Genomic DNA, 15,045 nt, shown 5'->3' with positions numbered 1-15,045 from the left:
CATGAACTTATCCTTTGCCTCACAGTAGTTCACCACCACTTCCTCAGGCTGCTCCCCAAACATCCAATCTGGAAAAAGAGAGCGAGGGAAGATGTGTAAGGAGAAAATCATTAGACAGGATGCAAGAGAAAAGCACAATGAGAGACTGTATTGAACAGTGGAAACAGTATCTTCTGGTTTTAAGAAGCTGCAGCTACAGTAACAAACCTGCACAGTCATGGATAAGGTCTTTGATGAGGTGCCCGATGATGGCGTAAAGAACAGACAGCACGATGAAGATAGCCATGAGCAGGTAGAGGACATAGGTGGGCAGGTGGACAGCATCCCGAGAAGGGGGAACATAAGACTCAAAGAACACGGTCCCATCTTCCTCCTTGTAACGAACGTTTAAGCTGTCCACTGTCACATCCATTGCCGCACGGTAGTCTTCAAAAATCTGCTGTCAGCCAGGGGATATCCACTTAATATCTCTGTGTCATCGCTGTATTACGAAGCCAGCACAGAGGTTTTGTCTGACTCATCACCTCATGCAAATTACAAAAAAGATGCACAGGAAATACTATGTCCTCCACCTTTAAAAGTCTGTGTCTACAGAATCTCTATAGGAAATAACCTCATTACCTCACATACTCACAAACTTTGCAAAGAAGCAGGTGAGGATCCTCCAGTTCATTAGGTATCTTTGCTCCTGTGATTAAAGGCTACACAAAGCAAGAAAGACTTCAATTAAAATTACAACTGTATCTCTCCCCCTGATTATTTTTTCATTTTGTTTCCCTCCCTATCTGTCTGCTTGTTGAGCGATGCATATGGAAACTAGATTAGCTGCAGCAGCTTGAGGTACTCAAGGTCAGAGGAACGACTCCGCAAGCAGTTTCCAAATGAAGGAGAGTATTTACCTGCTGCACTTAGAACAACATGTAGATTATCTGTCTGTCTATCTATCTGTCTGTATATCTATCTATCTTAACGCTCTCCGTGTGTACATTATTACTGAACAGTATTTAATATGGCTGATGTAGAGTAATCCCTGGCATTTACAAAGGTCATTGCCCCTGACACAACCAGGTATTAGAGTAAGGTAAGATGGATTAATGAAAGCAGAGAAGACACAACAGCACTCTTGTATTATTCAGCTGTTTACTGGAGAGAAGCTTAGTCCCAACACCAGAACAGGAAAACTGATGTGTGTTTTCTTCAGAAAAACATTACAGCAACAAGTGTGAAGTAATTGGAAAATGATAGTCATGACAGTGGAAGATGCACCGAAATGGAAATTTATGTGCAATTTAACAACACTTAGGAGGAATTTGACATTTTCATTGAGAGGTATTTTCAAGTCAAACTATTTTTTTTAGCTTTGATGTCAGTTATCAAAATAAAATGTCCTTTTTGCAGGTCCTATTAACATCACTGAAGTTTACATAGTGCATAATTTACATTTTGTAGCATGAGCAATTGGACCACGAATAATAATATAGTGCAATATAATGAAATTATTGACAATGTGGACCTTTTTTTACACTAACTTTTTTAATAAGTGATGACAGGAAGCATTTTCTTGTAAAATGAATCAAAACTATAACTGTTGACCAACATTTGTTTTTATAGAAAACAAAAATAGCTTTAGCTTAAGCATTACTACAGCAAAGAGACAACACTGATTACTGCACTGAAATGAGAGATGAGACAAAAATGTATCTGAATGACTTTTGTGACAAAAACTCAGAGGGAGGTGACATAAGGGGTCGCAGGGCAGGCGAAGGTGACACTGTGAGCGGATATCCTTTTTTCTCCAGTGTATGACGAAGTGATGGCACTTCTCAGTGGAGGAGGGGTGGATGGACGGCGGCAGCCTCCTTCACTCTGGTAGAAACCGGGCAGTGGCCTGTCCTTTTCCTCCTCCATCCTCAGCATGTCTTTCCCCCTCAGCTCACTGGGAAAACTCTGTCGGCGCTCTGCTTCTAGTTCTGCTTTTGCTTCCTCTGAATCATCCTCCACTGGTTTGGGGCCAAGAATCCAGTCTGTGAGGGGAAAAGGCATAAAAATGAAATGAAATGCAATGTTCTTTTCTGACTTGATGGTGTGTTTTAAAGGGGCACTCCACCAATTTTACACATGAAGTCTAGTTTACTCATCATATGGTGTACTCAGCCTGTGAAAAAGTTGTATAATTATTAGAAATTACTGAATTGCTGCCTAACCATGGGTTTAGAGTTTGAAAGAAGTGGGCCTTTGCCAAGTAAGCAAAGTCTAAATAAACATACTATTAACTTTCATTATGGGAAATACAGGATCAAGTGTTTTTGACTAAAGGTCTGGATAGCTCGGCCTTCCCGCTTTGTGGAAGAGAAAACACCAAATTGCTGGAGTACCCCTTTAAGATGTTACTTTAGCTGCAGTCATTCACTCAACTTTTAATCAGTTTTTTGGTATTCACCTTAATGGTACAACAAGGAAACTTGGTAAGGTTTAAAAAAAAAAAAATAAATAAATATGAAGGGGAGTCATCAAGCAACACGGTCACCCAAGACGATAAAGAAGGGAAAGACAAAATGTTGATGCCACCTTGACCCAAGACTTCAGGGTAAGGAAAGGGCTCAGAGACACCACAAACATGGAGTGGACTGATGGGAAGGAGAGAACACCAGCCTGGGGTTACCTGCCAGGTCATGCATCAGATCTTTAATCAGGTGTCCCACTATGGCGTAAGTGGCCACTATAACCAACACCACCCCAACTAGGACGTAGACTACATTGCGCGGCAGAGTTATAGCATCTCTAGCTGGGGGAATGTAGTCCACAAAATAGGCCTCCTCCTCCTCCGCCTTCCTTCTGGACAGCTGCAGGAGCTGACGGTGCTCAAACACCACTTGTGTGAGGTTTAAAAGCAGAGCTCCTCCTGAGGCGTTCAGGGACACAACCGGTGGTTGCTTCATTGTTTTGGCTGCTTTGGTAGAGTTGTTTTTGACAAGTAGATACTCTCTTAACAGGAGAGTGTTCAGAGAATATGGTGAAACTCTGGGCCTGTTTCTTTGGGGGCGATGACAGATTTATTGTGTTGTTGCAGATCCGAGTTCCTTCATGGCTCTGTGAAAACTTGGAAAACGGGTGAAATAGGTGCATCAGAGAGGAGGAGGGAGAGGAGCTGAGCGTTAGAAGATTTATAACATTGTCTGAAGCTGGGAGGAATGGCAGGATTGACTGACAGATGGAAATGTCAATATGTTTAAAAAATGAGAACATTGTCAAGAGTGTCACAGAATAGTGCTACTAAAATGTGGTTCACCAGACAAGAAAAATCTCATAACATAAGTGTGCCAATTCTCCTAATCTCTCGTCTAGACTTAAATCCCAGCATTCCTCCTTCTAGTCTTTTGGAGAGGGGGTCCTCGGTCAAATTTCCAGCGGGGTGAGGAGTGTGAGACGGAGGAGAGGTGAATATAGGACAGACAGAGTTAATAGGATTGAGTCTGTCACAGAGCAATATCAGCTTTCCATCTGCAGGGATTAGAGATATGAGCGAGGAGAGGTGGACAGTAATATGCCAAAGAGGCTTATGGTCCTCCATAACCACGTTGCATATAAATATGATACATATATTACAGTAAACCCAGTTTCTCTTGGGTTTAAACTGGCATCACTTTATGGATATTGCATGCTTTATATTCATCTTTACAGCACAGCAGGTCCACTTCTTGTATTCTATAAATGTCCCATCACATAATTCACTAATATGACACTATATTTGCACGGCTCATTTCTTGCTTCATAACAGAGCAGATGGCGATATTTCAAAATGCAATCTGAGTTTTGTGACCAATAAATATTCCCATTGGTGGGAAAACTGTAAGTCATCAAATGTAACTTGTGAAAGACTCACATGAAACTGATAAAGAGCAACATCTAATCTACCCTTGCAATATAAAAGATGAGAACATGTTAAACATGAGAAGGAGGAAATGAGGTTTAAGATGTTTTAGGGAATAGATTTAATTCCTTACCTTGTAATCAAGACTTCAAACCGGCTCCTCAGCTTTTTTCTTTGACTTGTGCATGAAAGGACTTCCAAATTAGCGTGTGTTGTACACAGACAGCTCTGGAAATAACCAGAAACACATGGCAGAAGGTTAAGGTCATGCAAACAAAAGGCTTACCGTAGTGGCTGCTCTATCACTGCAAACAGCTAAAAGAAAAAAAAAACCCCACCATCATTGTTTTTCTCTACAAGTGGGCAGGTAAACAGTGGTCCTAAAATGCACTTTTTATCCTCTCAGATGTTTTTGGTGAAGCATCAGGATGTGCTGCAGATTGCCTCCTCTATGGTGTAGACTCATTTTCTTTAGGCTGAGTTTGAACTTGGTTAAACTGAGAAATGAGAAAACTCCACTCTATGATGGTGATGGTTATATTTGCAAAAAGAATGAACCAAGACACTGGGTGCAACCCGCAGTAGAAGACGTGCGACATGTTGTTCAGAGGAGAGATGTAAAAAGGTTTGACTGAGAAATCAAAGTGAAACAAAGACAAACGAGAGGAATGGATATGATCAAAAAATAAGCAGGGTGAGGTCTCTGAATGCGTCTCAAGATGCAGCTGTCAGGAGAGGAAGGCTGTGTGTGTCATTATGGAGGTGTTCTTTAGTAATCCTTGACAGGATTTGGTTGACACATGCCACCGTCACCGGGAACACCTTTTCACTGAGTCAGCAGACAGCAAAACAAAAGATGGAGTTCATTGAGCATCACCTGAGGAACCTGTTGACAGTCAAGTGCGGTGCAGTTTGAGCCGCTGATACTTTACAAGACAGTTCGCAGAAAGTAAATCATGCAATTCAACATATTGTCTGATGCGGACGTTTTAGATAAATGTCAGACTTTACCTGTGAGAAGGATTCCTTTCTCGTTCACTTGCGGGATTCATTCAGTTCAGTTAATTTTAAAGTTCACAGCGGGGTTCCAGATCTTCTTCGGGTGAAACAAGAAGCAAATTGACTGCAAAATCAGACTCCACAGAAAGCACTACAAGCTGAACTAGTCCTACGCAAAAATAACACCCAGTCACTCAGCCAAGCAGGTCCATATTGACTGTGACTCCCTCAGGCTGGGGTGACCACCTTCTTGGGTTTGTCTTCTGGCTCCACCAGCCACTTGAAGTAGGCATCTCCCAGGAGGAAGGTCCAATAGACAACGGTGAGGGAAGTGTTTACGGTCACAATGCCGATGATTAAAGGGTGCAGCATGGTGCAGACTGAGTGGACTCTTTTCAAAATCTGTGTCACCTCAAATTAAAAAAAAAAACCCTGTCTGCTGTGTGGGTGTGCGACAGGTTGTCTGTACGTCTGATTGAATCAGCCTGCTTCTACTCTCTTCGTGGACTCCCCACCCCTCTCTACTCTCTCTTTCCACTGGTCACTAAGTTTCTGTGGCAACAGCAGCATAATCCTCTTCAGCCGCTTTGTAACAGAAGATAAAGTTGCATTAGATGTAGGCCTGCTTTACAAATGTTGTTCATCCTTAAGATGTAGTTACGTAATGCACATGTTCATTCTCTATGATCTGCAGTTAAAAGACTGCTATGAGCCAATATTTTATAAAGCAACTGTGCAACAAATATAAGAGTGATGATTAGTTTTAAACAACACCCTGACTGAAAAAAAAAAAAACATAATCTTTGTCCTGAACTTTGTGTTCTCTTTCAGATATAATCCAGAATCTAATCAAGACTGGAGACATCAGATGGAGGAGTTCTTAATCTTACACCAAACAGGACAGATGGCTCCCTAAACGAACCCCAGGGGCCACATGAGCCTATAGACAACACTTCAACATGTGCAGTGTGACCGGGATTTTGTTTTGTTTTTTTTTCATTACAGACTCATCTCATGTACCAAAACTTGCATGACCGGAGAAGGCAAAACCACAAATTGAAGCTATCAATGGGTGGGAGAAAGAAAAAAAAGTTGCCTCCAGCAGGCGGCAGTCTGTACAAGCTGAACGGTGAGTGACCTGTATGATCAGAGTGGTTCTCCAGTAACATGTGGAGCCGCCTGTCCCTAAACACCACATCCAGCATAGAAAAATAAATGAGTATTTTACGCATGACGTGCCAGTCAGAAATCCATAATCTGAATCTTGCATGCTTTCCCTTTAAAATTTCGCCCGCTGGACATGACCCCTGAGTTGAACTTTGAGACCTAGCTACCAGACAGCAGACACATTGGAGCAGCATGGTGTTTCATCACAGATCAAAAGGCAACTGGTGACACTCCTTCCAATTATCTCCTTCCCTCGGCTGCGGCAGTGGAGAGGACGCTGGCTTCAAACATGCCTCGTTTCATCGCCAATAAGCGCGTTTAGCTGGGGATATTTCCATCTTGATGCTTCTCTCTCTTTTTGTTTTTTTAAAATAGGTCAAACAATCAGTTTTTCAACAATGAGGCCGCCGGTGGAAGTGTCCGTGTTTCTCCTCTCCCTCCTGGCTCCTGTAGTCTTGTACACCTTGAACAACATCCCCGTGCTTCAGGAGTAAGTGTGTGTCTGTATGTATGTGTGCGTGTATACACTATATTTTCCCTCTCAGCTTGGCCTGCGGCGTGGAGGCATCGTACAGTGAAGCCGCTGATATGAATAAGCTCGTGAAAGGCCCACAGCCTGGAGGAAAAGACGGTTTTAGCGACGGCGTGCTCAACGTCCATTAAAGTTGAGATTCTTCAAGCCCACACTGAAAACAAGATTCACGCAGGCCTTGAAAACAAAACGAGAGGAGATGAAAATGAATTAGTTGAGGGGAAATAGATTAAACTCGTAAAAGTAATATATTAAATTGCTAAACTGATTACCCTGAGTGCAAGGCTTTTAAATGAAAATAAATCACCCAAATTCACTGGTGTTCCCTGTCTGCACCAAAATCAGTGCAACTGATCCATAGAGATACACTTTTAAAAGTAATGATTTAACTATATGATCACTGTATGGCTTGACTGATATTTAAAACTGTTTTGTGCAACATCCAGTGTTAGATTTTTTTTTTTTTTCTAAAAGGATAATGGAGGAAATAACACATTTAGAGAAAATTGTTGTGAGGGTTGTCTTTTCTGATGAAAGTGTGGATGTGAGGGAGATTGTACATTCTAGTAAAATTAGAGCTGCAACCAACAATTATTGTCATCCTTGAATAATCTGCTGATTATTTCTCGTGATTGATTGAATGTAAATGTTGGAAAGTAGAGGTAAAAAGCACGAGGCGACGTCTTCATGTCGTCTGGTTTGTCTGACAAACTGTCTAGAATTGGATGGTATTCAGTGAATTAACACAAATGACACAGGGAAGCAGCAACAAGCTACAACCGGTGACTGTTTGCTTGAAAACTGACATAAACGACAAATCGATGATCACAATAGTTGCTAGTAGTTAAATGCTTGCAGGGTTGTAGACTGATGAATGAGCGCTCACTGTGTCCGTCACTGTTATTCCTCAGACCTCTGCCTGTCCTGGGAATGGGAATGGTTGTCCTGGGATCTGTTCTTCTTCTTCTTCTCCTCACTGTGCCACACAATAAGAAAATTGACCCTTTATTCTATGGTAAAACCAGTTAAACAAATATTTTGACATTGTCAGTGAAATAAAGGTGTAGAAGGTGTTTAATAAAAAAAAAAATCCTGCATATGTTTCTTCAGTGTTTGCAGAGTTTTCCTTCACCTGCATGGTGGGCCTGACTAATGCTTTAGAGCAGGATGGCTTCATCTCTGGCTTCATGGGCTTCTATCTAAAGACGGTAAGATCCTTTCCTCCCACTCTCCTAAATACGACTTCCTGATGATGGTTTTTATCACGTGTTTATATGTCATTGTGTGATGCTATCTCTTCAGGGTGAACCTCATCTGAGTTCGGCCTACGCTGTGATGATGTCGTACTGGGAAGGCGTCTTTCACGTTGTCCTCTTCCTCACCATCATCCACCGCATGTTCAGAGGGTGAGCTGTGGCATCATCACCACCACTGCCACCGCCACCGCCACCATCTCTGCCTGTCTGCTGTGTGTTCAGCGGGTTCGTCTTAATGAAACCTGTTGCTTTTCTGTTCATGCAGGAAGTCCTATCGAAGCCTGGGCCTGCTGTGGACGGGCTCCTCCATCGCCCATCAAATTGTTCTCATCCCGGGAGTGGTCATCGGTGAGAGCAGCCTATGCAAGCGCTGTTTTTCATTGTGTGTATGTATTTAATCCCGAGTGTTGTTTGAGGTCCATTTCTGCTGATGACGTTCTCGTTTGTGCAGGTAAATACGGGTCTAACATTCGACCGGCCTTTTGGAGGAATGTGCCGTTCTTTCTGGTGCCTTTCTGGGCGGCTTCCCTGCTCTTTAGCAGACCCAGAGAGATGCCGGTTGTCACAGCGGACAAGGTACATTTCCACTGGTGACACATTTACAATATTCTGAATAGACTATGTGTAGAGTAGTGGCATCCAACCCTTTTCCTTTTTAGACTATTTCATTTCAAGTTTTTTCTCCTGTTTCCTCACGTCTGATGATAATCTTGCGACCTCTTAGACTCATGACACGACCCATTGTGTTGGATCCAAACCCCAGGTTGGGACCCACTGCCATAGACGATCAACTAATTTGTGCTAATTGACTTTTATGATGATATCACAGCCCGGCTGATGCTGTATTTTTTTTTTTAGGCTCACGCAGGTACTAGCCTATATTTGAGATTTGATATATTGACCAATTTTTTGTTTTGTACATTAATGCATTTTACTGTGATAAAGATCTGTCTTGGCCAACACATATTTAATGATAGGCTTTATCATGAAAGCTGACAGAAACCGTAAATAAAAGGTAACAGAACTTCTTTAACAGCAAACTTCACTAGACATTAAATTATCATAGTAACTATAAATAAAATCATGAATAAAATAAAACACTTTAAACTTATAACAAATATACATACCTATGCAGCCTGTCACAGTTCTTGCTGTAGTGCTGATACTATCAATCCTTTGCTTAGCCAATTTTGTCCCTATCAATATATGAATTTGGCTTTAATCATTATTAAGGTATTAAAATAAAGAAATGGACAGTGCCTACATTAACTGAGAATGCGTCCGTGTTGACTAGATCGCCGAGGAGCAGAAGAAAGGTCTGCTGTCCCGCCCGCTCGACCTGCTTCTCTCACTTCTGTTAGTGGGGGCGATGGCCTTCTCTGTTTTCAGAGGCTTTGTGAGTAAAACCACATGCTAGCTTTTGTAGCCTTTTTCCAGTATGTCTGCCTTACTCACTGAGATATCAGGTAACATGTTGGAATACGGTTCTGTCCTCCTGCTGTGTTCCAGGTGGTGCTGGATTGTCCCCTGGACGCTTGTTTCACCTACATCTATCAGTACGAGCCGTACCTCAAAGACCCAGTCGGCTTCCCCAGGGTTATGGTCAGTCTGGAGAAAGATGCACAGGATTAAAGCAAATCTAATGTATATCTATAACTGATTTTTGTGCACAATTCTTCTAGATGCTGGTGCATTTGTTCTATGCTCTTCCCCTGCTGACTGTCCTCATCTATGGTCTGAGAACACCCGGGTGCAGCTGGATGTTAGACTGGACCATCTTCTTTGCAGCAGCCATGGCTCAGGTAACTTTGGTTGTAATGTGTTCGTTGTTATTCATATAGCGTGAAAAAGCAAAATGCCACATAACAAGTCTAATGTTGACTTCCTGCTGTTCTCTCCAGACCCAGTGGTGCCATATTGGTGCATCTCTGCACTCCCGCACTCCCTTCACATACCGAGTCACAGCAGACAAATGGTGGCCTGTTATCACCCTCAATGTGCTGCTCGCTGCTGCGCCGGCTCTGCTGGCCCTGCGCTGCCGCACTAACCCTGCTTATTTTATGAATCCTGTTCCCGAGGGACAGACCAACGACGAGAAGAAGAAAAACTAAACCACACACCAGCTGCTGACTGTCGAGGAATACTTCACGCTGTGACGGGCCGAATGTTTTCTGTGGACTCTCTCTTGTGTACAAACTGCTTTAAACTCACAATTTTTCAACCTCAAAACCCAGAGGAAATCTAAAGACACTGCTCTTGAGTCAACTGTTTTGAAAATCAGTCACCTCGTGCAGCACTCCCTGCATGGACTATTGGACCCTGATAAGAAGGCTGTTGATGGAGTTAAGGGCTGTGATCGTCTCTCACAGTTTTCAGGTGACTCATGCAGACACCCAGTTCATAAAGTCATGATTCTACATCTTTCTATGCAGAAATCCACACCAAAATCTCTGCAGCTCTACAGCTGAAAGTTTGTTCTTACTGATCTAACAGTGACAGGGTCAGTGAACTTATACTTATAAAATCTTGAAAGTCTGAATAACTTATGTTGATGTGATAAGGGAGATGGTAGCAGATGTTACTCAAGAGGAAAAGTCGACCTGGTGATGGATACTGTGCACCGTCTTTGGTGATTCTATTTGTTGTTACTGGGGCTGCAACTAATGATTGATTGATCAATCATTTGGTCTATAAAATGTGAGTAATAAAAAAAAAAAAATGTGTATCACTATTTCCTAGAGCCCAGGGTGATGTCTTCAGATTGTTCTGTTTTGTCCCAGCAATCCATTTTTCACTGACACTGTTTTTGACCGATAAATGATTTAAAAATAGTTTTGCCCATGAACTCATCAACTTATTAACTAACATTTTAGCTCTAGTCATCTCAAATGACGCAGTTTCTCTGAGTCTCTTGGCTTATGTCTTTCTGTGCTTTCAACGTGTAACAGGCCATAGATTCATGATCACGAAATCCAAAGTTGAAATCTGCTTTTATTCATCAGCTGAGCGGTTTGCTGGTTTAATAGGACGATCTCCTCAGAAGTCAATATTGTCCCTGCCTGGTGATGTCATTGTGCCCTATGTACAGTGAACCGCTGTGGTAGTCAAACTGATAAGCATTGAACCCTGGATTTAGGTTAGCTGTCACACACAACAGCAGCACAAAAGATGACGTGACACATCAGCCAGCTGTGCATCACGTAAACTGTTTGTCTTTTGAGGTGAATCAAAGTTGCCCTCACATGCTGTGTGTACAGGACTGTAGCTGCTGTTAGGCAGAGGTCGTCGTCCTTGGTTGATTTCACGTTAACGGTGCAGTTTATATCTGGAAGTGTAGAGAAACTGGGACCATGGTGTGAGATGAATTAAACATGGGGGGGAAGACGCCTATGACAGATGTATGATCATCCCTGTGATTGAACTGCTTTTTTATCAGATCAAAATCATACTGTAATTATACTGTGCGACATAAGAAAAATCTTCTCTTTTTTCACACTGGGGGTTCTGTTGATTCTGGCAAACACAATCTGTTATGTCTCACTCATCGGGTGGGGTCATCCTTCTCTCTCCTCAAGTATTCTGCTCACTGACGCAACCAAGATGAGCTCATGTACCAAACAGGATAAAACTATTGCCCAGAGTGTAGAGAGCGAAATAAAGTGAGCAGCAAAGAGTTTCATCTGCTGGGGTACCAAACTGGTGACATGATAGAAACAATCTAAGCACAACAGCACTTTCCTGTCAAAGACGAATGGATTATGGGATCTGTACACAGACACACCAGTGAAAGAAAACCTTGCTAGTGGCTCTGTGTGATGGCACTAGATGAAAAGTCAGGGAAGTCACCGATATTATTTCAGTTCACACTATTGATAGGGGACGTCATTGACTTGCTGGTGGCGCTATGGGAAACATCAGGGGATAATCGAATTCATCGGGCTTCATCCTCTGGGGACCACGAGGGTCTATGCAAAATTTCACAGTGATTAATCTAATAGTTGTTGAGACGTTTACAAGATAGAAGCAGATAAATTTGTTGTTTTTTTTGTTTTGTTTTGTTTTTGGCTTAAATGAAGGATACTCAGGAATGTTCATTTTTTTCTCACTTTATTAAGAATGAAATACAACAGCAGGACAAAAAGTCATAAGAACACCAAAAAAGTGGATGATCGATCAAATATCAAAGGGACCAAAGACAAAAAAATTGTGACATTCTACCCATCATGTAAATATAGCCGTGCAAAGATTGAAAGTATTCAGCAATTCAGATACAATCAAGTGGTTATCTCACGAAAGTATTGTATAATCCCATCCAAACTAACTATGCCAATGGGACATATTTATTAGGTGAGAGTGCTTATGGGAACAGGGGAGTCTATTTAATTGGGCAAGGTCCAGCTATTGATCAGGGATCAGCCAATAACAAACACCACAATACTTACAATACAGAGATTAGAGGCAATCATGATTAATTTTGTTATTGATTGTTGGACTTATATACTGGTATAGAAAAACGATGTTACATCGGCTCTCTGAAGTATAAGTAAAAAAAGAAAGCATATTCACTAGCAAATGATTCATAATAAATAGTAACATTACACAAAAACATAGCAAATATCAGAAAAAAAGCATGTCAGTAGATTAAGACAGACCAGCTATACTCTATGGAAAAAAGTAACACCTACAGTACACATACAAAAAGCTCAGGGTTATCAAGGACTGAATGCTATCTTGCATCATCACATCTGTGCTTTGTAAACAGAATACTAGGATGAGAGTCATTTTTCATGTAGAACAAGCAAACTTTTACAAAAAAAAGAAAAATGTGACTCAGCACTTCTGTAAGTCTCTCTCTTACATGCACACGCTCACACATGCTCACACACCGCTGTCAGTCTAGAGGGCTTTAGTTCATAGACAGGTGAAGGATTCACTGTACTGAGACGTTAGGGAGGGAGGATGTTAATAAGAGTTAGTGTTACAGTTAGTGTTCGCATGGACCTCGGGTTAAAGGAAGTGTAGTGAAAACAAAAAAAGAGGCATCAAAACACCCGAACTCGGTGACATGGAGATATACTTTATGTTAGAGTAAGAAAACCTTATTCGTCAGCTAAACAGAGAGCATGGTCAGAAGCAGGAAAGGAAATGAGAGTGATGTGAACTACTGTCTTTCTTTATGGGCCACAGTTAGCACCTAGGCATCGCAGACGTTGTGTTATTTGGTTCAGTAGTAGCTGTGTGCGTCCTCTCTGGCCTTGTGTCCCTCTCCTCCGTGTCTCCTGTGGCTGCGGCGCTCGTGGTGCTGATTGTGGTGGTGGCGTCTGTACCGGTGTGATCGCCGGGCTAAAAATGAGAAGGAGCCGCGTATGTTTATCTTGTTTTATGTTGTACATGTGCTGCAGGGCTGTAGATAAACAACACAACTCTGATTTCGGTGACCGTTCCTCACACTTGTTGCGCCCAGTGAATTAAGTCCTCTGCTCACCATTTAAAAATCAGCTTATAGTTTTATATCTTGCTCTTTGTTTGCCCTTCTCATTGACTTACCTTTACTTTGTATGTTTCTGCATTATATATTTTTCATATTTTAAGGGACCTTATATTTGTATTGTAAGGCTGACGCTGACGAGGCCTTGCTTCACAACAAGAAGGTTCTGGGTTTGTGGTATAGCTCTTATTTTTTTTTACCTAGACACATAACTAAAAACATTTTTGTTTTATTAGTTTTGAATTAGAATTACAATCAATATATCTAGTGACAAACTATGACACTGTTTAAATTTCTGGGGGGGGGGGCAATGAAGAACACTGGACTTGTCATGTTCATGAAACCAGTTTGAGATGACTTTTGCTTTGTGACATGGTGCATTATCATGCCGGAAGTAGCCATTAGAAGACGGTAAACTGTGGCCATAAAGGGAAACGTAGGTCAGCAATAACTGGCATTCAAACACCATTACACCAGCAGCCTGGATTGTTTTTCAGTGTTTGGGAGTCTGTGTCCTCTGCAGCCTCAGATTTCTGTTCTTGGCTGACAGGAGTGGAACCTGACAAGGCTTTGACCTTTGTTCATGCAGAGATGCTTTTTCTGCTCACCACAGTTGTAAAGAGCGGTTATCTGAATTACTGTAGCCTTTCTGTCAGCACCAACCAGTCTGGTCATTCTCCTCTGACCTCTCTCATCAACGAGGCGTTTCCTTCCACAGAGCTGTCACTCTCTGGATCTTTCTTTTTTGTTTTTCACAAAATAGTATAAATTCTACACACTTTTATGTGTAACATCCCAGGTGATCAGCAGTTTGTGAAATACTCAAACCAGCCTGTCTGACAACAATCATGCCACAGTCAGAGTCACTGAGATCATATTTTTCCCCATTAGCCATTCACCCATAAAGATGAGAAATTAGGCTATATCTGCCGAGGAAAGCCAAAACAAATCAATTATTTACAATGACAGCCTAATACTACGAGTTAAATAATTGAAACGGACTGTAAAAATAAATATAAAGCTTCATACTTTTCCTTTGCCTTTTCCTGAATACTCACACTTTGTGCAGATGATCCTGGGTCTCTCCCAGCTCCCATCAGCCCGGCAGCGAGCGGTGGGGATGTGACGTTGGTAGAAGCCTTCAGAGCACTGGTAGCGCACCACCGAGTGGATGTCATAGTGTGACCTCCGGCGGCCTATTAAATGGGCGTTCTCCACTGTGGGCGGGGTCCCACACAACACTGCCAAAAATAATTCAATTAAAACCGTGTAAATAACACAGATAAAGGTTGGTGTACATGCAGTATTTATGTCACATCAGTCATATATGGTGCCAAAAGCCCACGACTTCATGTATGGTAATAGTCTCCACCTCCACTTAGTCCATATTTGTATTTATATAAAACAAATCTATTTTAAAGGCACAGTAACCGAGCTGTGTTTTGCCTGTAGATGGCAGCATTGTTGCTGTATCTGATAGCTGAGCTGAACTGTGGTGAGGCCAAAGGGAGGTAATAGGTTTCTGCAGTAGACAGGGACTACAGCCAAACCACAGAGCCATGAGACCACAGCCCGACAAACAAACACTCACACTACTCTATCCTTTTCTCCCTGTCCTCCTCCATCTGTCTCCTTCCTTTCCTAACTCCTCCTGACCATCCTCTGTGTCTTCAGCGGCTCCCCGGCTTTCGCTCTCTTTGCATCCCGCATGATCTCACTGCATTCACATTCA

The 15,045-nt window shown here is 42.1% G+C and overlaps 2 protein-coding genes and 1 long non-coding RNA gene across 5 annotated transcripts in view; 1 reads left to right on the top strand and 2 right to left on the bottom strand.

The window, feature by feature from the left end:
• Positions 1-1,121: 1,121 nt before the first annotated feature.
• LOC111229062 lies at positions 1,122-5,367 on the bottom strand. 2 transcript variants are annotated; one of them, XR_002665395.1, is made up of 3 exons: positions 4,883-5,367; positions 4,005-4,099; positions 1,122-2,024 (listed from the first exon to the last, which is right to left on the bottom strand). It is a non-coding gene; the product is annotated as an uncharacterized LOC111229062 (long non-coding RNA). The 2 variants fall into 2 exon arrangements; XR_002665394.1 differs by lacking the exon at positions 4,883-5,367 and adding an exon at positions 4,210-4,631.
• An 891-nt stretch (positions 5,368-6,258) lies between these two features.
• LOC111228990 (transmembrane 6 superfamily member 2-like) lies at positions 6,259-11,117 on the top strand. Its single transcript, XM_022755123.1, has 10 exons — positions 6,259-6,527; positions 7,481-7,584; positions 7,680-7,777; positions 7,872-7,975; positions 8,091-8,173; positions 8,277-8,401; positions 9,120-9,221; positions 9,335-9,427; positions 9,508-9,627; positions 9,727-11,117. The coding sequence occupies exons 1-10, from the start codon at positions 6,436-6,438 to the stop codon at positions 9,934-9,936; spliced, it is 1,131 nt and encodes a 376-aa protein (XP_022610844.1). The 5' UTR covers positions 6,259-6,435; the 3' UTR covers positions 9,937-11,117.
• A 798-nt stretch (positions 11,118-11,915) lies between these two features.
• ncan (neurocan) overlaps positions 11,916-15,045 on the bottom strand; it is a 48,589-nt gene continuing 45,459 nt past the window's right edge. For both annotated transcript variants that reach the window (XM_022755297.1, XM_022755298.1), the window contains 2 exons: positions 14,372-14,554; positions 11,916-13,168 (listed from right to left, as the gene is read on the bottom strand). In XM_022755297.1, the coding sequence (XP_022611018.1) occupies positions 13,050-13,168; positions 14,372-14,554 (302 nt within the window). In that variant the 3' untranslated portion in view covers positions 11,916-13,049. The remainder of the gene's footprint in view (positions 13,169-14,371; positions 14,555-15,045) is intronic.

Source organism: Seriola dumerili, unplaced genomic scaffold (assembly GCF_002260705.1).
Source record: "Seriola dumerili isolate Sdu_G_001 unplaced genomic scaffold, Sdu_1.0 BDQW01000226.1, whole genome shotgun sequence".
In the NCBI taxonomy this organism is placed as follows: domain Eukaryota; kingdom Metazoa; phylum Chordata; class Actinopteri; order Carangiformes; family Carangidae; genus Seriola; species Seriola dumerili.
Note: the sequence above shows the minus strand (reverse complement) of the source record. Positions and strands in the feature narration are given on the sequence as shown.

Excerpts from the sequence above, each read along its gene's own strand:
- LOC111228990 (XM_022755123.1), top strand. The coding sequence starts at position 6,436 with ATGAGGCCGCCGGTGGAAGTGTCCGTGTTTCTCCTCTCCCTCCTGGCT. Across the intron at positions 8,174-8,276 it reads CATCCCGGGAGTGGTCATCG|GTAAATACGGGTCTAACATT; the intron begins GTGAGAGCAGCC and ends TCGTTTGTGCAG. Across the intron at positions 9,628-9,726 it reads TTGCAGCAGCCATGGCTCAG|ACCCAGTGGTGCCATATTGG; the intron begins GTAACTTTGGTT and ends TGTTCTCTCCAG.